General features: G+C 53.0%; 8 protein-coding genes across 8 annotated transcripts; 6 read left to right on the forward strand and 2 right to left on the reverse strand.

The window, feature by feature from the left end:
* Positions 1-290: 290 nt before the first annotated feature.
* On the forward strand, positions 291-683 carry CH63R_14342 (uncharacterized protein; the record flags this gene model as incomplete). Its single annotated transcript, XM_018309316.1, is given in 2 exon segments — positions 291-326; positions 345-683. The coding sequence occupies 2 exon segments, from the start codon at positions 291-293 to the stop codon at positions 681-683; spliced, it is 375 nt and encodes a 124-aa protein (XP_018151634.1).
* Positions 684-1460: 777 nt separating this feature from the next.
* On the reverse strand, positions 1461-2093 carry CH63R_14343 (uncharacterized protein; the record flags this gene model as incomplete). The annotated part of the gene is made up of 1 exon (XM_018309317.1): positions 1461-2093. The coding sequence occupies one exon, from the start codon at positions 2091-2093 to the stop codon at positions 1461-1463; it is 633 nt and encodes a 210-aa protein (XP_018151635.1).
* A 1922-nt stretch (positions 2094-4015) lies between these two features.
* On the forward strand, positions 4016-5043 carry CH63R_14344 (Glycoside hydrolase family 16; the record flags this gene model as incomplete). The annotated part of the gene is made up of 2 exons (XM_018309318.1): positions 4016-4338; positions 4398-5043. The coding sequence occupies 2 exons, from the start codon at positions 4016-4018 to the stop codon at positions 5041-5043; spliced, it is 969 nt and encodes a 322-aa protein (XP_018151636.1).
* A 1627-nt stretch (positions 5044-6670) lies between these two features.
* CH63R_14345 (uncharacterized protein) lies at positions 6671-8107 on the forward strand (the record flags this gene model as incomplete). The annotated part of the gene is made up of 1 exon (XM_018309319.1): positions 6671-8107. The coding sequence occupies one exon, from the start codon at positions 6671-6673 to the stop codon at positions 8105-8107; it is 1437 nt and encodes a 478-aa protein (XP_018151637.1).
* An 817-nt stretch (positions 8108-8924) lies between these two features.
* On the forward strand, positions 8925-9210 carry CH63R_14346 (NmrA family protein; the record flags this gene model as incomplete). The annotated part of the gene is made up of 2 exons (XM_018309320.1): positions 8925-8991; positions 9047-9210. 2 exons carry the CDS (start codon positions 8925-8927, stop codon positions 9208-9210), a joined length of 231 nt encoding a protein of 76 aa, XP_018151638.1.
* A 247-nt stretch (positions 9211-9457) lies between these two features.
* CH63R_14347 (uncharacterized protein) lies at positions 9458-9809 on the forward strand (the record flags this gene model as incomplete). Its single annotated transcript, XM_018309321.1, has 2 exons — positions 9458-9533; positions 9706-9809. 2 exons carry the CDS (start codon positions 9458-9460, stop codon positions 9807-9809), a joined length of 180 nt encoding a protein of 59 aa, XP_018151639.1.
* A 63-nt stretch (positions 9810-9872) lies between these two features.
* CH63R_14348 (NmrA family protein) lies at positions 9873-10094 on the forward strand (the record flags this gene model as incomplete). Its single annotated transcript, XM_018309322.1, has 1 exon — positions 9873-10094. One exon carries the CDS (start codon positions 9873-9875, stop codon positions 10092-10094), a length of 222 nt encoding a protein of 73 aa, XP_018151640.1.
* A 1346-nt stretch (positions 10095-11440) lies between these two features.
* Positions 11441-19081, reverse strand: CH63R_14349 (Polyketide synthase; the record flags this gene model as incomplete). Its single annotated transcript, XM_018309323.1, has 6 exons — positions 11441-13508; positions 13629-14791; positions 14883-17795; positions 17852-17962; positions 18044-18876; positions 18979-19081. The coding sequence occupies 6 exons, from the start codon at positions 19079-19081 to the stop codon at positions 11441-11443; spliced, it is 7191 nt and encodes a 2396-aa protein (XP_018151641.1).
* Positions 19082-20460: the final 1379 nt, after the last annotated feature.

Here is a 20460-nt window from a genome sequence, read left to right on the forward strand (position 1 = left end):
GCTGTATTGTGGTGGCATCTAGGTGCAGTCAATAGTTAATTGAACATACTGGTGTCGATGGGAATACCCTCATTTTTGGGTGGCCCATATGTGGGGGTGGCCCAAAAGTGGGTGCTTTGACTTACTGGCTACGCGTAAAGCGATACACTTATGCACGGGCGTGTCTTCTTGACGGGAGTTGCGACTCTCTTGCAGAGTCTTTAGGCTTACTTGAGAGACCTAATGTAGTTGATGGGAGCAATGATACCTGTGTGCTTAAAGACCTTGTTTGAACTCGTCCAGGAGTAAAAATGCCTTCATGTTTCGGAGGCTCGCCATCAAACATAGTACGTGCACCTTTCTAGACTATGAGAGACTGCGTGTGCAACAAGTTGATGAACCGGCGATTCCGTACTCTCTTGCGCCACTATTTCGACTACGACGATGACGACAACGGGCTCTCCCCCGAGAAGGACGACGGACTCTCTCACGGACTCTCTCCTGGAGAGGTTCTCGCTGAGCTTGACAGCATCTGCAAAGCCTTCCAGGAATCCCTTATCTTCCACAATGAGGCCTACTCCAGAGCCCACTGGAATGTAGCAGTCTACAACCCCATGCTGCGCGTTGCCATGATGTGGACTTTCTTTCCGATGGAGCCCGGCGGTAGTGGTGGAGCCCGATGGTGGTGGTGGAGCCCGGCTTGATATCATCCCCCAGGACTGGCTTCTCTTTTGAAATTGCCGGTGTCGGCGTTCTCCCCAGGATTAGCGCTGTTGGTCACCCTTGGAACTGGCGCCATGGCTAATGCTATCCTTGCTGGCTGGCAGCCAGAGGATGGGGTTTTTACACTTCTATTGAGAGCTGCCTGGCGGCCTGCAGGGCGCCTTGTGCCTGCTAGACCAGGGCTGGTGGCGGTGAGGAGGGCGAATACCCTGGCATTTTACAAGGACTGGAGAACCCATCCACCCAGCAAACGCTGCCTAAACGACAAGTAGTGCCCCGCACGCCCAGCGAGGCTGAAACCCCCGCTAATTTACGCCTTTAGGCTGCCATCAAAGACCCTGAAAAAAGACCCCTACAACAAAGCGACCCTGGCAAGGTCGTCAAGGCCCAACAGTCCGCCCGCCTGCGTCGCGTCCACTCCAGGTGCCTTGTGGCAATGGGAAGGTCGGTGGCATGACATTGATTTTGGGTATTTGTGCGGCTGTCTTCTGCGTGCGTTGTCTTAGTCGGACAAGATGTGGCTGAAACATTCTCGTTGGCAACGTGGCAGCGCACTGAGCAACTCACCAATCAACGACTATTCACTGATAACTTAAACTCAACACCTCATCCCCAGTGTCAGGATTCTCGTGATTATTCCATGGTCAAGACAGGTAAGACGTTTGACTACTTAACCAGGCATCGCGGGCTCCACTGTGATTCCTAACTAAACAAAACCTCCTACTACCTTCTATAATACCGTGACAAACTAACCCTTTTCACACCGAGCCACCAACCAGCCATGCCGCATTGGTGCCGGCACCGACAGCGGAAATCTTAGCCTTCCTGTTCAATTTCTTGTAATCCTCAACCTGGGAGATTCCGACGACCACGAGTTCCTCAACCGTCTGCTGGTCAAGTCCGTCCCTCCAGAGACAAATAAGCCCGTTTAATTGGTTGTCGTCGATCGCCACTGACATGACAAGATCCGACTCGTCCCTGAGCTCCCACGAAGCCTTCCCATATGCAACCATACCCGTTGGTTTCCAGTGCAAACGACCGAGTCCGCCGCTCGACTCGTAGTGTCCCTCGCTTGCCTTGATGATGATTTCATGATTGCGCTGCGGGAATTGGATATCGGTCTTGGGGGGAAAGGCGTGGAAGTCGATCACGGCCACTTCCCTGCCTCCGTCTACAGGCGCCGTGACATCACACTTGTCTCCCCATGCTCCCAGCACGGCCCGTCGCTTTACTTCGTAGCGCGGCGTCTTGTCGCCCTGTACGCCCAGGATACGGCGGTGGCCCTGGAGGACGGTGTAGTGTATTTCCAACGCTGGCTGCTCGTTGCTGCGTCGCGAGTCCGGTGTCGTGTCTGCGCGCACAATGTACTTTTCAAGCCAGGCGGGGGCCATGTTGGGATTTGAGGGGATAGTTGAGAGTTGTGCAAATAGACAGTGTCGCAGGATGTGTTTCTCTCTCTATCTCTCCCTTTCAAGAGGTTTGAAATGTAGAGTGGCTCAGAAGTTGCTGATCTTGAGTGAGAGAAGGGGTGAGAGTGAGGCGTCGAATGCTTCAATGTTTGTAATTTATAGAAGTCTGACGGCGTCTACTGCAATCCAATCGTCTGACAGGAGCGCTGTCAAGAACGTGGGAGAGTGGATGCGCCGGTGCGGGAAATGGGTGCTGAGCGTCGGGGACACGACCCCTGCCAGCCATGTGGACAGGAGCGGGGCAGTTGCTCAATTGCCATGAGGTAATATCATCCCTACCGAAAGCAGGTACTGAAATGAGCTCGCCTATATCGGAAGAGGAGGCGGGTCTGCTGGGCTCTTGCGGCCGGCTCCGGGGAGAGAAGGTCGCCGGAGCCAACGTCCCAAAGACCTCCTGATATTCACATGGTTCATAGGATTTCGCCAACGAATCATGGTTGGGTTTGGCATGAGGGCTGCTAGATGTGATGTTTGGCGATAGTGCCAAGTGCTGGGGCTCCTTGTGCAAATGTATGACAAGGCTTTTCAACTAAAGCAGCGCTACGACCTTGCGGAAAACGCGGGGCATCGAGTCCGCCCGCATAGGGCGTCGCAATCTTTCTCAGACAGGCAGAGCACCTGTTCACGATGCTCCTCTTCTATTCCCCACCGTCTCCTGTTCTGTCCGCTCCGCCCGCGCCGGCTGCGCTGTCCCTGAGACGCCCGAACCATCTCCGCAAGTGTTCCGGTCCGGACACGGCCTGTTGTTGTTCCCTTCTGAACCGCTGATCTTGTTTGAAATTTGCATAGAACAAACTATGGGCTAGTATGTTTTATTCAGGAGGTGACGACAGTGTCTGTCTCATGCTGAGGCAATCTAAGTTAAGTGCTTCTAAATACTGGAAAGACTTTGAGAATCGGAGTTGGAACTAGTAGTGAAGAGTCACAATTGTATCTACTACCCGGTTTTCTTACCTTGATAAACAAGGTACGATTAGAGGGTGCGCAGCATGGACTATCTATGTCTTTGCAGGCTGCTTGCGCCGGCTGATTTGTCTCCCGAGCCACTTCTGGACAAGGTTCACAAGGAATGGCGGTCCTTGGAGGAACACAGAAGATCAAGTTCTTCAAACTATCACTTAAATGGTGTCACCACACTCTGCAATAATAATTTGGAAGTTCCATCTCTGACAGATCCGTCTGTTGCACCAGCACCCATAGCCGGCCATAGCAATCTTGGCGCGGTGCTAAGATGCTGCAACTGGGAAATTGCGGCTTGTTAGGCAAGCCTAACTTCTTGATCTACTGAAGCCTGCGATCGGCGACATGATCAACACTTGGCTGGGAAATCTGGTTGGAGACCTGTTGGGTCTTCCTGGTTACGGTGTGACCAGCTGGAACTCTACGAGGGTATTCGGACCATTCTAAACTATCTGACGGGGTTACACACAATGCGGCGGCTTGGTTTCAAGGATCTCAAGACATCTTCACCTTTTTGAGAAATTAATGTCTACATAAGTAGCAAACAAACCAATAGTTCCATTTTCCGAATTTTGTCCAAAGCCAAGGACTGGGTTGATATATCCACCGTGACAGCAGCTATCAAGTGATACAGACTTGTGGCTTGTGCCATCCAAAGTGGCTGACGAAGTATGGGTGTGCTTCACATATCTTGCTTGGCGGTTCAACTCAGCCACGACCCACCCGGTCAGGTGACACTGTACCCAGTTGGCTGACGTCGTTAAATTGATTAAAAGAGCCCCTCTCTTGATGTATGCAGTGTTTTCCAGATATTTCTCAGTGACCGTCAGAACACCTTTTGTAACTATCTCAACAACCTGTGTTGCCATTGTCAGCTCAAAACCATGGGTTGGAAAGATCACCTGAAACGTCTCAAGAATGAGGTTGAGCAGCTGATTGCGGAGCCAGGGTCTCAATCCTCGCAGCAGTCTCAAGCCCCGCCCTCTCAGCAGCAGCAGCAGCAGTATCAACAGTATGCGCAGCCGCCCCCTCCCCCGCAGCTGCAGCAGCCGATGGGTGGACAGCCTGGTCATGTTTACTGGCAACCCCAGTTCCGACCCGATGTGCCCGTTACCCAGGACTGGGACGGGAAGGTTGGCAATGGGACGGATGGTTGGGGCAATCAGGAGCTGCAGCATTACACTGCCGAGCAGCAGAATGTCTTCTAGTAAGTTTGGCAAGTTTTGAAGGGTCAGAGTTCCTTTAGCGCTGACATTCTTCGGACAGCACCCCGGATGGGAAGCTCGTGCTCCGGGCCCTCGCCAACAGCAGCTGTCCCAACCACGAGCAGAAGTACACGTCTGCTCGGTTGGTGAGCAGACAGACGCTGGCACGCGACCAGGGAGTGTTGACCGCTGTCATCCTGTCTCCCTGTGCTGAGGGTATCTGGCCGGCTTTCTGGCTCCTTCCGCAGGAGCCGTTTGCATGGCCTACCGATGGTGAAGTTGACATTGCTGAAACCTGGAACGGAGACTGCGAGAACCACTCGTGCCTTCACTGGGGCCAGCATCACGAGCCGGACAAACATCGCGTACTTGGGACCAAGATTCCCGATATGCAGTACCGGCCTGTGAGGTACGACCTGGCGTGGGTGCAGCCAGGTGGGCAACCCGGGCAGGGTAGGATGATTTGGTACATCGACGGAAGACCGGTGATGAAGGGGGATATTCCGCCTGGAACCCGGCCTATGAGAGACATGACCATTTTGCTGAACGTGGCGATGGGAGGCAATGTTTGCGGTGGAAAGACTCCGAGGGATGGATATTACGACATGGTCGTGCACCAGCTATTCATGGCGAGTGAGCCCGAGTACGGGGGTTGGCAGAGGTTTGAGAACGACTGGGCTCACACGCAACTGGGCAACACATACTAGGTCTCTTCAACGGCAAAATTGTCGGAGTATCTGCTGGTAGTTGAAGGATTCTTGCCGACAATGCAGGGGGGGTGGAGCAAACTGTGGCCGCATCGTGGGCAAGGACGCTTGGGTCGAGCAGTATCTTTGTGTGTCTGACGATGACATGCCAGGCACGGGCAACGAAGAGGGATTTACCTACTGTTCGGAGAGCCGATTAGGCATAATCCAGCCTCAACCGGTGGATACTTGACGTTTACCTAGAAATATAAAGGCAACCCGCAAACACTCTTCCTGCCTCACCGGGTGTGTTTTGTCGAAGCAGTAGTCTCGTTCAAGCTGCGTATTGCCAACGTACTGGGCGGTGCTGACAGGGTACGCTTCAATCGAACGAACTGCTGGGCAAGAAGATGAGGTCAAGGTCTCTATGGAAGGGGCGACTAGGCGTCTTCGGGTGCTATTGCGCTCGGTATGACACCTGTATTTAGAGAGAAGCAGGTTAACGATGCAAGGTTGAAGTTAGTGATAAGTTGACATGGTGGATCTGCTGCACTACGTCTAGGTACCTAGCGGCGGGTAACGGCGGCGGCGTGTGGCGGCGTGGCGGTGTGGCGGCCGGGGGAACTACCGGCGGGCAGACGGGGTGGTTTCGGGGGCCAGCAGGGGCCGTTGAGCGGGGCTCCGGTGACCGGGCGCGGGGAAAGATTGCGGCGGTTCCAAGGGGGAATTGCAGTCGCCGAATCAATGCTGCTGTCAACTGCCAGGGAAGGGCTTTCTTATCTCCCTTCCACGTCTTCATTTCCACCCCCGCAGTATCTTCCAACTTGAACAGCACTGTTTGAATCCATCGCATCAGTCCAACTTGCGAGGGAAAGACGGCGGGTCGTTAGTCTCGCAGCAGCATGGTAACACTTCGAGATGATCGAGAACATAGCAAAAGGCTTGTGATGCAACCAATTCAATCAGAACTTGGCCCGCGGTTATTGGACCCAAACCCGGCTTGGTCCGGCTGATCCGACTCGTTGTTTCAGTTCAATTACTCCGCTTTAGCATGTATGGGTTATGTGCGCATTTGCAAAGAGGGCCCTTGTGTAAGCGGCGAGCGAGATGGCCTGTGGCCACCGCCCTTGACAGCATTGTTTACCTACCCCTTAACGGCCTAGGATCCGAGAGCTATAGGTGGGTTTCTACAGCTCCCTGTGTTGTCGCATGAGCAGGCCGCCGCTTATTCGCCTGTGTATCTGTAGTGGAGTTAGTAACGCTGTGGTCGACCGCTTGACTTGATGGCGTGCCTTGATTCAACGCTTCACGGGGTTTTCCATCGAGCCGACACGCCGTCGGCATCGATCGATTTACCCACCTAGTCCGCTTGAGCCCGGCGAATAATGGCAACGCGGTTCCCTATATGGAGGAATCCTGTATGCGGGTCGTTTTCTTGGCTGTCTACCTCTCGTATGATTAATCATTTATTCTTACGACTTGTATCTCTGACGTACACAATCAAGACGAATCCCGTGCGGGGATGGAGACCTAACGTGTGGGTGTTGAAACTACATAAGGGGTGAAATTCGTCCCAAGACACTTCAACTCATCCTCACGAACAACTACTCACTCAATTACGCAACACTTCTGCCCTCTCGTTTTCACAATGGCCGAGACTATCAATCCTGACTACCTAGTCATTGGCGCGGGTGCCATGGGAATGGCATTCGTCGACACCCTTCTCACAGACTCCCAAAAGACCGTGGCCATTGTCGATCGCTATGCTCGCCCGAGCGGGCATTGGACCGTTGCGTACCCTTACGTGCGCCTCCACCAACCTTCCTCCTTCTATGGAGTAAACTCCAAACATCTCGGCCAGGACCGCATCGACCAAGTGGGCTGGAACAAGGGCCTCATTGAGCTCGCGTCTCGAGATGAAGTGTGCTCTTACTATGACACCCTCATGAACCAAACCTTTCTCACGTCCGGACGTGTCGCCTACTACCCCAAGCACGAATACACTGGCGGCCGGGAGTTCCGTTCCATCTTGACCGGCAAGTCTTATCAAGTGGGAGAGGGGACCCGCATTGTGGATGCCACCTACATGAAAGTCACGGTCCCTTCGATGCGCAAGCCTCCCTACGAAGTTGCCGAAGACGTGCAGCTCGTCACGCCCAACGACATGCCGACAACGGAACGTCCCCATGCCAACTACACCGTGATAGGAGGTGGCAAGACGGGTATCGATGCCTGTCTCTGGCTGCTCGCCAACGACATCGGCCCGGACCGCATCACCTGGGTCATGCCGCGGGACTCGTTCTACCTGGAACGCGGAAACATTCAACCGGGGGCCCAGTTCGCCGAGAAACGCCAGGCCGGCATGGGCGCCACTTTTGCATCCATCCATGCTGCTTCATCGGTCGATGAATTGCTGAAGTGTCTCGTGGCCTGCGGGCACCTGCTCCAGCTGGACGACAACGTCTGGCCTACCATGTACCACTGCGCCACGGTTTCCCTGGCCGAGTTGGAGCAGCTGAGGAGGATCAAGAACATCGTCCGGAAGGGCCGCATCCTCCGCGTCGGCCGGGATGAGGTGCTGCTGCAGCACGGCAGCTACACGCCCGACCCCGATTCTCTCTTCATCGACTGCTCTGCCAACGGACTCGCGAAGCTCCCCGCAACAGCCGTCTTCCAGGACGACAAGATCAGGCTCCAGTCCGTCCGCCAGTGCCAGCAAGTCTTCAGCGCCGCCTTCATTGCGCACGTCGAGGCCACGTACGGCGACGACGAGACCAAGAACAAGCTCTGCCGGCCCATCCCGCACCCGAACGAGCCCGCGGACTTTGCCCTTATCAACTTGCAAACGTTTCTGAACGGGTTGTACTGGTACTCGCACCCGAAAACAGCGTCGTGGCTGATGCAGTCTCGTCTGGATCTCGCCCACCACTTACTGCCGCCTCTCCCCGAGGATCAAAGCGAGGCGCAAGCCATCCTCGAGGGTTTCAACAGCCGGACCGAAGCAGTGTGCGCGAGGTTGAGGGTTCTCCTCAAGGATTCACCTCAGGGAGACGCTGCCGCGAGGTTTGAGGCACTCCTTGAATGAGCTCAAAGTACTAGAAGCAGCAGGCAGTGTTTGGAACCTTACAAAGTCGGCTTCATTGAAAGACCAAAGGCTGATTGATGAAGGGCATTCATGTTCCGTTGCTGGGTTTTTTTTTTTTTCCTTTTCTTTTTTCCTCTTTCCCCTCTTTTTTTAAGCTAGAAGTCACAATTCATCTGTTCGCATAGCCTATCCATCGCAATGACTTGACAGGAGAAGTCCGCTGGAGCAATGACAAAATGACCAGAGCTAAGTTTCTGGGCCTTGGACCCCGAGGATGATCAGTAACCCGGACCGACCCATCCATCCCCTCTCATCGTAACGTGACCAAGCGCCGGAAGTTTTCGTCGTTAATTAATAATAGAGAAGGTTAACGGCTGCAATTAGGCTCATGTTTGTTTCAAAGCTGGTCCAGGAGAGTAAACCAACGCACCAACCGGCGCGGGAGCAGGTTTTCACATCTCGTTTCAGTTGATTTCACTGCTCGGAGGTTTGACAGCACACCGGTACCGGCGGCTTAGCAGTAAACTATGAATGGAGACTTCTAGCGAAGGCTTCTTGCGTCGATTTTTTTTATGCCTCCCGTCTTCCCTGTTGCACACAACTAGGCGAGTAGAGCATTGAAAGACTGATGCCTATCACTCCATGTCCGTCCCGACATCTAAGATGTATAAACCACGATGCACAGAGCATCGAATGTGACAATTGACAAGCAATACGTCTCAGCCTCCGAGCCTACTAGAAAACAACATCTTCCCCCCCAGTAGAACTTCTAGCTTATCTAAACGAGATTTGCACCATATCCCACCAAGATCACAAGATGGCAGCCAAGAAAGAGATTCTTGTCATCGGCGGCACTGGTGCCCAAGGAGCACCTGTCGTCAGAGGTAGATATCAAGCATCATGCACCCTTCATTCTTTCTGTTATTGACAAAAACACAGCGCTTGCCGAGAGTGGACGATACACTGTCCGAGTCCTGGCTCGAAAAATAGAGTCTTCTCGCGCAAAGGACCTCGCTGCTCTCGTGAATGTGGCCCTAATCCAAGGCCAGCAGACTAACCAGCAAGATTTGCACCGCGCTTTCCGCGGTGTCTACGGCGCTTGAGTCAACACCGACGGCTTATTCTGGGAGAGAAGGATGAGCTATTTTACGGCATCAGGGCATAAGAGATCGCTAGAGCCGAGGGCGTGCAGCACTATGTGTGGGCGAACATTGAGTACGTCCTCAAATTCGCGAACTGGGACGAGAAGTACTACTGTGGCCACATGGATTGCAAGGGGAGAATTTGGAAATCATCCTTGCTTAGGGACAAGAAGGGATGAAGTCATCCCTTTTCACCACTACGCCGTACATGGACATGCTGTTTGACGGCATGTTCGTGCCTAAAGAACAGCCCGATGGATCCCTTCTGTGGCGCAACCTGTCGAGTAAGTGCTTCACGTCACAAGGTCTTCCTCCTCCCACACCACCGGCTTCGTGCTTTGGCTGATTTCATTCCAGAGAACGGAAAGATCCCTTTGATCGCTCTCCAAATCTACAATGTCTGGCTTTTCGACAACCCGTCCGAGGCCGCCGGACTGAACCTTTCCGTCTGAACAGACGCCAAAACCTTTACGGAAATCGCCGAGACTTTTACAAAGATTACCGGCAAGAAGGCCGCTCACCAATATGTGCCTTTCGAGGAGTACGCAAAGATGGCCTAACCTTACCCGGGTGCCTATGTCAACTGGTCCCTTGGTCCAGATGCTCCTCGCGACGACTCTGTAATGACTTGGTCTGCGAACTTCTCGGCCTGGTGGAACTACTGGGGCGAGGGGATTACGTACGAGAGGGATACTGAGCTTCTCGATCGCATCCACCCCTGCCGTATCAAGAGCCTTGAGAAGTGGATGAGGGTGAACAAGTATGACGGCAAGCACAAGCTTGTGCTGAAGATGAACGAAGACTGGGTGGAGAAGAACCGGGGTAACCATGGCCTGCAAAAGTAGCCATCCAATGGTACAACGCGGCGTCCTTCAGTACAGATACCAAGGAAAAAATGATCATTTCGGATGTCCCGGCTCAGTCATTAATGCTGTGCCGGTTGATTAAAACGTTATTGCAGGAATAACAAGAACGTTGGCGGTGGGGCAACAGCGTCAAATCTGGACAGGCATGCAAAAGCACCAGGCTAGTGCCCCAGATCCAGTTAGAGACCATGCATCGTATCGTACAGGTCGATTTGTTGTTTTAAGAACTGATACTGACAGGCACGCTGTGAGATGGATGCGAGACGTGGGGGGAGGGGGGGGTGGCAAGATATGTGAGAATTCACATCTCGCCCCATCATCACCATATTTGCCAGTTGACTACTTGCTGACGACATAAATTGCAACGTTCGCATAGTGATGCTGATACCATCCTCTATTGGATTGCCAAGCCTTCGAAACTGGGTCTCTCATGAATGTGTTGACTGGGGTGCATATTGGACGAAGCGGAAACTCAACAGGTCATGAAGGATACGTTGCTAACACAACAGTTTATGATAAGTCATTAGGTCTGCAAAGTAAAGATTTTACAGCAGTTTGGATCTCTATGCCATGTTCAAGACGAAGAGATGCTGCCAGCCGGACCCGAAAGACTCGCTCTAACAATGCAAGGCTGGTGGCTCACATAGTCCATCAAATGGTTGCGATGTGTCACTACTTGGGCTTCAGAAAACTGCGTTTTTTCAAAAATAATCAGTTTCAACCTTCTGTAAAAATCGCACACAAGTCCATTATCTTGTAGAATCCCAGCATTAGTAGCCCTCATATGGAGCTTGTTGCTTCAGCCATCAGAGGTAGTCGACCTCCATCTTGTGATTCAAAACCGCCTACAAAGTGTCTTCTTGCAACCGTAGGAGCAACCTAGGCCCCTCTTTGGCGTGCCTTCAACCATTTTATATAATAAAACTTAGCCGCAGTGGAGGCTGGCAAAACCTGATCATATCACACAAGAGGCTGAGAGAAGAGTAGTGTGTATCCGCTGGGTAGTGAATTCCATGAACAGCCGCTTCCCCTCCCACTTATCTAAGCTTATCTGAATTGATCTCCGCTTACCTTAGCTTAGGCCACTTTGTAAGCACCCCCCCCTGCTGCCGTGCCGACAAATGTGCCCCCAAAGTCATGAGTAAAGCCTCACCACCTGGAAGAAAATTACTAACAAACATGCTAGTTAGGCAATCTTGCTTACCGGCCTTCACATTATCCTACTAGTAACAAATGTCGTCTGTCGCCTGCCCCCCCTCACCCCCCTTTTCTTTTGCCAAACAGTAAGGAAGATAAAATAGAACAGAATATCACTTGCTAGAGTATTACTTTTTCTGTGAGTTGGGCAAAAGCTTGCTGCGATCTGCAATCTTCTGAGCGAACCGTGTTATAGGAATAGCCTCCAAGATGTCAAAGATTGCTACCTGGGCTTCCATTTCCCGCTTGATCCAGTTGCGAACTTCCATGGCGACCAAAGAATCTACTCCGTACAAGTAGATAGGCCGATTGGTGTCGACCTCGAGGCTGGAAGTTTGCAGGATTTCGGCGATCTTTGCCACAAGACCCTCTGTGATGATATCCGTTGCCTGGGCCTTTGATGTTGCAGAAGCCAGACGGTCCTTGAGCTTGGCTTTCACTTCCGTCGTTCCCTCGTCGCCCGGTCCGGGGCCGGCATCCGAAAGGTTTTCAGAGGTGGATAGATAGCTGAAGCGAGTGTCGCTTGTCAAGTAGTCTGGGCGCTGGACGCCTGCGGCATCAAAGACTTTGGTGGTGCCCAGGCCGACGCACACTTGCGGCGGGACCCAGCACGCAGCCGAGTCCTGCATTTGGCCGCTGATGATTGTCTTCATCAGCGCATGGAACAGGGACTCCCTGATGCCCAACACCTCCTCCCAGCGCTTCAAATCACCGGTTGATCCCTTCTCTGCAATCACGCCAACGTCGAGCATGATACCGAGGTCGAGGCTGACGCCTTTGAGGCCTTGCTTCCGGCGATGGTGTGTGACGGCGTCTTGGAATGTGCATCCCGCCGCATAGTTGGCCTGGCCCTTGTTTCCGATGATACCGGACATGGAGGACAGAACTATGAAGAAGTCGAGTTTGTGGCCCTGGCAGAAGTTCTGGTGGAGATTCCAAGTACCTTGAATCTTGGGAAGAGTTGATTCGCGCCATTGATTGTGCGTCATGGTCTCGAACGCAGCGTCGCGAAGGACCATGGCCATTTGGAACACCCCCCGGATAGGAGGCATCTCTTGTCGGCATTTGTCAAGCGCCTGGAGCAACGTCGCATTCCGGGCAATGTCCGCAGAGTATGCGCGGATGTTTGCGCCGCGTCGGGTCAACTCGGTAACGAGGGCGCGAGCTTCGCTGCTCAAGATCTGGGAGCGAGAAATGAAGGCCAGGTTTCTAGCGCCCGAGTCCACGAGAAGGCGAGCGAGACTTCGGCCAAGACCGCCGAGCCCCCCTATCAACAGGAACGTGCTTTGGGGGTCCAGCTTCAATGTGCTCTGGAGCCTGCGGTTGACCGGGACCTCGACGTCGTCCTTGAATGACAGCACAAGCTTTCCAAGGTGCTTTCCGCTTTGCATGAGGCGAAATGCATCGCGTACCTTGCTCACGGGGAAGACTGTCAAAGGGTACGGGGACCGAAACACCTTCTTGCGCACCAGGGCGAATGCCGTCTGTGTCGCTTGTGCCAAAACATCCGGTGCTTCCTTGAGTAAATCAAGCAGAGTGAAACAGGTGAAAGTCGCACCCCGGGAAAAGGGTCGCATGTCAAGGCGAGTATTGTCCATGGCATCGCGACTGCCGATCTCGACCATGATCCCCAACGGTGCAAGACAGTAAAAGGATTCGCGGAGCAGCTCGCCTGCTAGCGAGTTCAAAACGCAGTCGACTCCCCGTCCGTTGGTGACGCGTTTCACAGCCAAGGCGAAACTTGCGTCGCGGGAATAGAATATCCTGTCATCCGGAAGACCATACTGTTCCGTGATCAACTTCCTTTTCTCTCGGGAGCTGACGGTAGCGTAGACTACCACGCCCAGGTGCTGGGCAAGCTGGATGGCTGCTTGACCTACACCACCCGAGGCGGCGTGGATGAGAATCGACTGGCCGCTTCTCAGACGCGCGAGGTTGACAATCGCATGGTATGCAGTGGTGCAAACGACAGGCAAAGCCGCTCCAGCCTCGAAAGATGTCGAGTCGGGTAATGTCGCACACAGAAAGTCGCGGGTCCGGATAGCTGTGGCATGCCCGCCGACAACGTGGGCACACACCCGATCTCCAGGTCTGACACTTGTGACTTTGCCTCCGACTGAAGTCGCAACACCACTTACCTCATACCCGAGTGCGTCGGCAGGTATGATGCCAACAGAGATCATGACATCTCGGAAGCTACAGGGTAGTTAGTATCAGTATTTGACGGGCAATCCGTAGCCATGGCACAAAGATTCAATGTTATTCAGCGCTCGCAGGAGCCCGAACGGGAGAAATGCAGATATTAGATATACTCACTTGACCCCGGTAGCCTCCACGCGTATCTCCACTTCGTCGTCGTCCAGCGGCAGAGACATTTTCAAATGGTCCGTGAAGTAAAGGGTGTCCAACAAACCGGGTGATCCGATGACAAGCTTAACAGGGTTTTCGACATCCTTCAACGGGATCATGCGGGTGTCCTCGTCAAGCTGTGAACTGATTCTGCTGTTTAAAACGGTATTTTGGCGGAGCTTGCCGACTTGCAGTAGGCCGTCTTCGAAAAGGAATTCCGTTTCACGCGTCTCGCTGTGAAGGATTCGCGCAACCGCACCTGCTAGCTCTTCATTGGCGCTGGCTTCCAACGAGCAGTGAACGGTCCGGAGCTGTTGTCCGGGCGCTTCGCTGCGGATGGATCGGAAAAGGCCCGAGACGATGGACGACGTCGGGTCTGAGAAACCCGTGATCCACGTGACGCTGGCAGTCTTGAGGGCGATTATTCGGACTGTCTCGAAGTCTTCGGCCGAAAGATCCACGAGATATGAATGGTCGAGTTCAAGCAAACTGACACAGTCTTTGCCCTCGATCCCCGCAAGTAGTTTGGGGCTCAACTTGGCCCTGCGAACCGACATGCCGTACTCGCTCAGCGCATTGGTTAATTTGATGGCAAATCGAACGCCTCGCGCACTGAGCGACGTGGGCTCAAGAACAAGAAACTCCCTGGTTTTGGGACGCGGGACCCCATTGACCAGGGGGCCTGAGAACACCGTCAAGCCTGTACCAGGTCCCGGGATGCTCAGATGAGGAGTCCATCGGCGACCAACTCCTCTGAAGTTCATCCTCGGGGGTCGCCCCGCGTCAATACAGCCTACAAGCTTTCCGGAAGGCTTCAACAGTGGCTGCAGGTAGTCGATGGAATCTGTTAGATGAGGTATGCCTCGGCACCTCTGCGGGATGATGATCAAGTCGAACAAGCCCACTTGTGATGGTGGTTCCTTCGCAATGGTTGCAAGATCGACGAGGATCCCGTTCTCAACATCAGACAATTGGCTCGCGTGAGCCACGCCGTACTTGATCTGCTTGGTCCTATCGATCCTGAGCGCCGACGCAATGCTCGTTTGCGCAGCAACCCTCGCGTCACCGACGCTAGGGAGCAACTCTAATACCGTACTCTCCGGATTAGAGTGGATAAACATGTGGCACATCTGCTGGTGAGTTAGCTATCAGAAGCTGATATTTCACGCCTATACAATCCAAAACGAATCGCTTCGAGAACACGTCAATCGTCAACATTACCTTGACCAGTCTTTTGTCACAATCAGCGCCGCCCGCAGATTCGACAGCACGTTGTATCTCGTGAGGCTCCATCAGATCGATTACGTGCTCCCAAACAACATCGAAGCACAATTCTGAAGCCTTTTGCTTGTCTGAGTTGCCCTCAGCATGACTCTCTCCTGATATCTCTGACGTGCAGCGGAAACCGCGAATTGTCATATAGCTGGACGTGAGAAACTCGTCAAAGACGCGGATGTCGGCGGTGGTCTCGCCGAATCCTCTTAGCTTGGCTTTGGCGAATCCTTTCAGCTTGGTCCCAACCACATCCGGGATTTCACATGAGATTGACAACTCTTCAATGAAGGTGGGAATGATAGGCTTATCCATCGGCTGCAGACCTTTGTACAGGGCAGCAAAGGTGGGACAGAAAATTGAGTCCAGGGTCGTGGGATGAATCAAATGATGGCGACCGGGCTGCCCGCTGCTGAAGGTCTCTCCGGGATCACCGATCGTGACTTCAAAGACGGACTGTGCTGTTCCCACTCTCAGTCGGGTGACGTTGCGGAATGCCGGCCCAAATCCAAGGCCGACGCCGTTCAGGTCTTGATAGAACTTATCCACATTAAGAAAGCCGGAACTCTCCTCAGACGCATCGTTGTACTCGGCAAGGTCAGCGTCAAGCGCAGCCTTCAGCTCGTTATCCATGTGCTCATCGTCTCCTGTCTTGTGGTAGTCCGTGCAAACGAGTCCGTGGCAGTTTTCGCGGATGGGCATATCAGACCCTTCCGACGTTGAGATGGTGAACTCACACCACGTCGTCGAAGACGAGGCAGGCCCCGCGGTTCCAGTCAGATGAGGGCGAAGGTGTATCACGACTTCCGTGGCCTTGTCCTCGTTGACAAATACGGCTGAGCCAATGGATATATCCCGCAGCCGAAACCCCCGTATCGTCTTACCCGGGTCAGCAACCTGTCTAGCGGCCTCAATGGCCATGGCGACCAGGCCTGCGCCAGGGAAAAGAGTGACGTTTAGGATCTTGTGATCTCTGATCCAACCTTCTTCCGACAGACGTAAGTGAGTTCTCCAGACACGCTCTCTTTCGCTAATGGACGTGGCGGGGACGCCCAACAGGCTTGTCTGTGGGTGAGCTCGCTTTTTGAACTCGGTATTAATCCGAGGGCTTGCGTCGAAGCGGCGTGAATGGTTCCAGGGGTAGTTTGGAAGGTCCGTCAACGTCTTTGGTTCTTTGTCGGAGTTCACTTTCTGGATGTCGACGGGGGCGCCACGCGAAAAGAGCCAGCCTGCCAGTTCCAAGGTTGTGTCCCAAGCGTCGCGGCCTCTTGTCAGGACAGAGCTGTACTCCACACCTTTAACTCCGCTGCTCGACAACACCTCTTCTACAGGACCGCCCAAGGAGGCATGCGGCCCAATCTCGACGAGTATGTCCAATGGATTCGAAGTTGGCGGCTGATTGTCCAAAGGCTGAAGTATCATCTCTTTCAAAGCTGCGGCAAAGAGGACTGGTGAAAGTAGATTCCGACCCCAGTAGAATGAAGTAAGCTCTCCTGGGTGGACTCTGCAAGCTTCTAGAGAGGAGAACATGACAGGGGCGGCTGTGTCGTCGTTTTGGCTAGGAAAGTTGGGTTCAACGTGGCTCATAGCCTGTACGTAGTCGGGATAGATTGGTTGTACGAGATCGGAATGGTAGGCAACCCTGACGCCAAGTCGACGACAGAAAATATCCCTCTTTTCCAGAGTTAATTGGAGAAGCTCGATGGCGCTGAACAATCCTGCAACGGTGACGTTTGTTGGGGAGTTGACGCAGGCTATCGTCAGGCTGTGCTTGTTGTTCAAAGACTGTATGGCATCTTCGGTTTCTTGGGGGGATAGCCCGACGACCATCATACCGCCTCCCATGTCAGAGTCATCGCATACGAGGGTACCTGCGAAGACTCCGCGCATGTAGGCGACACAGACGGCATCCCGTTTGGAGAGCGAACCTATGCAATAGGCGGCCGCGATCTCGCCACTAGAGTGTCCAACCACACGAGATGGCGTAATCCCCCATGCCTTGAGAAGATCAACCAAGGCTAACTGTAAGATTGTGCAAAGAGTCTCACTGTACTCGGGCTCCGCGATGCGTGAGTTGTCCTCGGACTCGTTGAGCTCCGTCAGAGCACGCCACGAACAACCAAACTCTGCGAGGTATCCATCACACTCCTGAACCGCAGCTTTAAACGCCTCGCTGGACAAGAGCTCTGCGCCCATACGTGGCCACTGGGAGCCCTGCCCCGTGAAGATGAATCCCACGGACGGCCGATCATTAGAACGAACGGCCACGTTGACGTCGAGTTTTCCAAGCTGGTCCCGCAGCTCTGAGATGTCGGAGGCGACACAGTATGCCTTCCAGGGCAGACGAGAACGCTTCACTCCAAGAGTGTACGCCAAATCAGCCATGTAATCTTGATCGACACGCGATTCCATCTTCTGAAGATGGGCAGAGAGTGACTTCGCCACCCGGGCCACACCGCCATGGTCCTGACTGCTGATGACGATCAACCGTCTACGCCGAGCTTCCTTTTTGTTGATAGCATCGCCGCCGCCGCCGAAAAAACGGCGAAGGCTACTGCCGACTGATGGGCGTGTTGGGACCAGCCGATGGGACAGTGAAGGGGGGGCGGCCTCCACAATGGCATGAGCGTTGGTGCCGCCAACCCCGAAGCTGCTGATGCTCATTTGCCGGGTTTGTGGGTTTGGCCAAGGCGTTGCCTCGGTGGGAATCTGCAAGTTCCACTGGTCAAAGGGAATGGCAGGATTCGGCGTCGTGAAGTGAATGTTGGGCGGAATGACACCCTTTTCCAGGGCCAGAACGCCCTTGATGAGCGCAGCAATACCCGCTGCGCATTCCAAATGGCCGATCTGAGCGGAGCGGCTCTTGGGTTAGCTAAAGTTCTCGCCATGTGCTTTCGGAAGGCTGCTTCAATACATACGTTGGGCTTGACGCTGCCTATCATCAACTTTTGTCCCCGCTTGACATTTCTACCAAGCGTTTCGTATATTGCACGAGCCTCGATGGGGTCGCCCACCTTCGTACCGGTTCCCTTGAAATCTCACATCAGTCAGCAACGAGTCCAGTCTATCGGGAGTTTGTTTGCATGTGAATAATATGGGCATGAACTAACATGTGCTTCGACGTAAGTTGTCAGGCCCATGTCAAGGCCAGCTGTCTTATACACGTCACAAATAAGATCAGCTTGCGCTGTTGCGCTCGGCATCGTGAAACCCTGCGTGAAGCCATCCGCGTTGACGCCGGAACCGCGGATAACTGCCCGGATGGGGTCACCATCCCGAATCGCATTGCTCAGCTTTTTGAGGACTACAATACCACAGCCCTCGCCGCGGGCATAGCCATCACCATGGGCGTCGAAAGATTTGCAACCGCCCTCCTTGCTAAGCATTGTCATATTACTCAGGTACAGAGAGTAGTCCGGGTTCAACATGAGGTTGACACCTCCTGCTACAGCCATAGTTGATTCGCCGGAAAGGACACTCTGACAGGCCAAGTGAACAGCCACTAGACTGGAAGAGCACGCTGTCGTCAGTGTGATGCTTGGGCCCTTAAGATCATAGAACCAAGATGTCCGATTCGATATCATTTCAGTCGTCACTCCAATAAGCGAATACCGGGGGTTGGAGTCCGGGTCCCGATTGATCGTGTCTCGGTAGTCCGCGGCAGCAGAGCCCATGAAGCATCCGGTCTTGGTGCCAGCGACTACGTCAATGGGAAGACCAGCGCTTTCCAAGGCCTCAAACGTGAGTTCTAGGGTAAAGCGCTGCTGGGGATCCAATGCTGTCGCCTCGGCGTGCCCAATGTTGAAGAACGCCGCGTCAAACGCCATAACATCTTCGCTCAGAAAGTGTCCTCCTTTGCTGGCGATCGTATGAAGTTTGTCTTTCCCGGCATGATAGAACGCATCTGGATTCCATCTGCTGTTCGGAGTTACGCTATACGTATCTTTCTACATGTTTAGTTGACATCGACTAAAAATGGCATACAACTCGCCGCGACCGCTGCTTCAGTGAGGTTTTGATTGAGCCTTGACTAGCCTACACGTACCTCTTTTGGAGATTAGTACCTTCCAGAACGACTCTGGGGATGACGCCTCGCCCGGAAAACGGCATGCCATGCCAATGATGGCAACGCCCTCATCGTTAGACATTGTAAGAGGCTGGTGGAAAGCTGAGGCTGGAATTTTCGTCAGGGTTTTCGGCGTGTAACCCCTTTGGTGGCTACAGGGTAGCAGTTAAAGTAGAAGATTTGTTTTTGAAAACCAGCTTGGTTCTATGAAATAGCATAGATGATGTGAGAAATAGAGCAACCCAGGTCACCTAATAACCCAAACACTGAGCGTAGTTCACGAGCAAGCCCTCAAGGAAGCTTACGTGGATGTTTTCAAAATTGACCCAATTTCAAGTGACTGCGCACTTCCACAGGGTTCTGGATCTTTTGTTCATGATTAATGAGTTACTCGTTAAATTGAATGCTACGGTTGACGGACGGACAGGAACTCCGGTCCGCCAAACGCACAATTAGCAATTAATCAAGCTAGGGGGGTTGACTCAACGAATCTCCTAGACCTTTTAACCATCTGACTGGCTTAGAGTTTACCGGGTTCTGTCAGTTTACAGTTTACGGGGTTCATACCCGACGTCCTGGATACCAAACCTACCTGTACATCGTAGATTCTAAGTTTCAAGGTTGAAGTCGATTCTCCACACCCAACCCAAAGGACCATTTCCAAGTATACTGTAAATAGCACCTTACATTGACTTGCACTGATTATGCTTTGCGTGTTTTGTCCCACCATAAGTTCTTCAGCAGGCATCAGTTTATTCCCGATGCAGGTCGGAACCAGCCAGTTTCGGATGGAATGCTAATCAAACATCCGCTTGTGTCCGGAAGTTACGAGTCAGCAGAACAAGATTTTGGAGAGCAAGAGAAGTTGACACGAGACCAAGGATAATTTAAGAGACAATAATTGTCACTCGATTGAACAGAAAGGCTGCAATGCAAACTATGCACCTAAGAAATGGAGACCAAACGATGAATGATCCATTTCACTGGTAGTGTCACAGAGTCACTTGAGGGAACGAACTGCTTAGAATATGAGGTTATTCGTAGATTGTAGTTTGTAGGAAGAAGGGTCTAAAGTGAAGGAAAGTAATCGACGGAGTCCGTGATATGGCTGATCTGACGGAGACATATCCGCGTGATCTAAATAGATCGGCCAGGACTCCGCCTCAATATTCCCATCAAGAATCCAGTCAGCATCTCAACACTAATTAACATCTTTCTGATACAAGAAGGGTCGGGTTGAGAACATCTATGAGAGTAATCGCGTGTTATTGACGAATTCGCTTGTGCTACCCAATGTGGCTGACGAAACAGTTGTACCTCTCGACACAACGGCGATACGTGCCGAGGATTGCCGAGGGTCCGGACTAAACTAGCCTTGTGTCAGCTCTCGGACTGATAATTAATGTAAATTAGTTTCACAAATCTTATAAGGTGGCGCAGGGTTGCAACTATATTATAGGT

This window comes from Colletotrichum higginsianum, chromosome 10, assembly GCF_001672515.1.
Source record: "Colletotrichum higginsianum IMI 349063 chromosome 10, whole genome shotgun sequence".
NCBI classification, from domain to species: Eukaryota; Fungi; Ascomycota; class Sordariomycetes; order Glomerellales; family Glomerellaceae; genus Colletotrichum; species Colletotrichum higginsianum.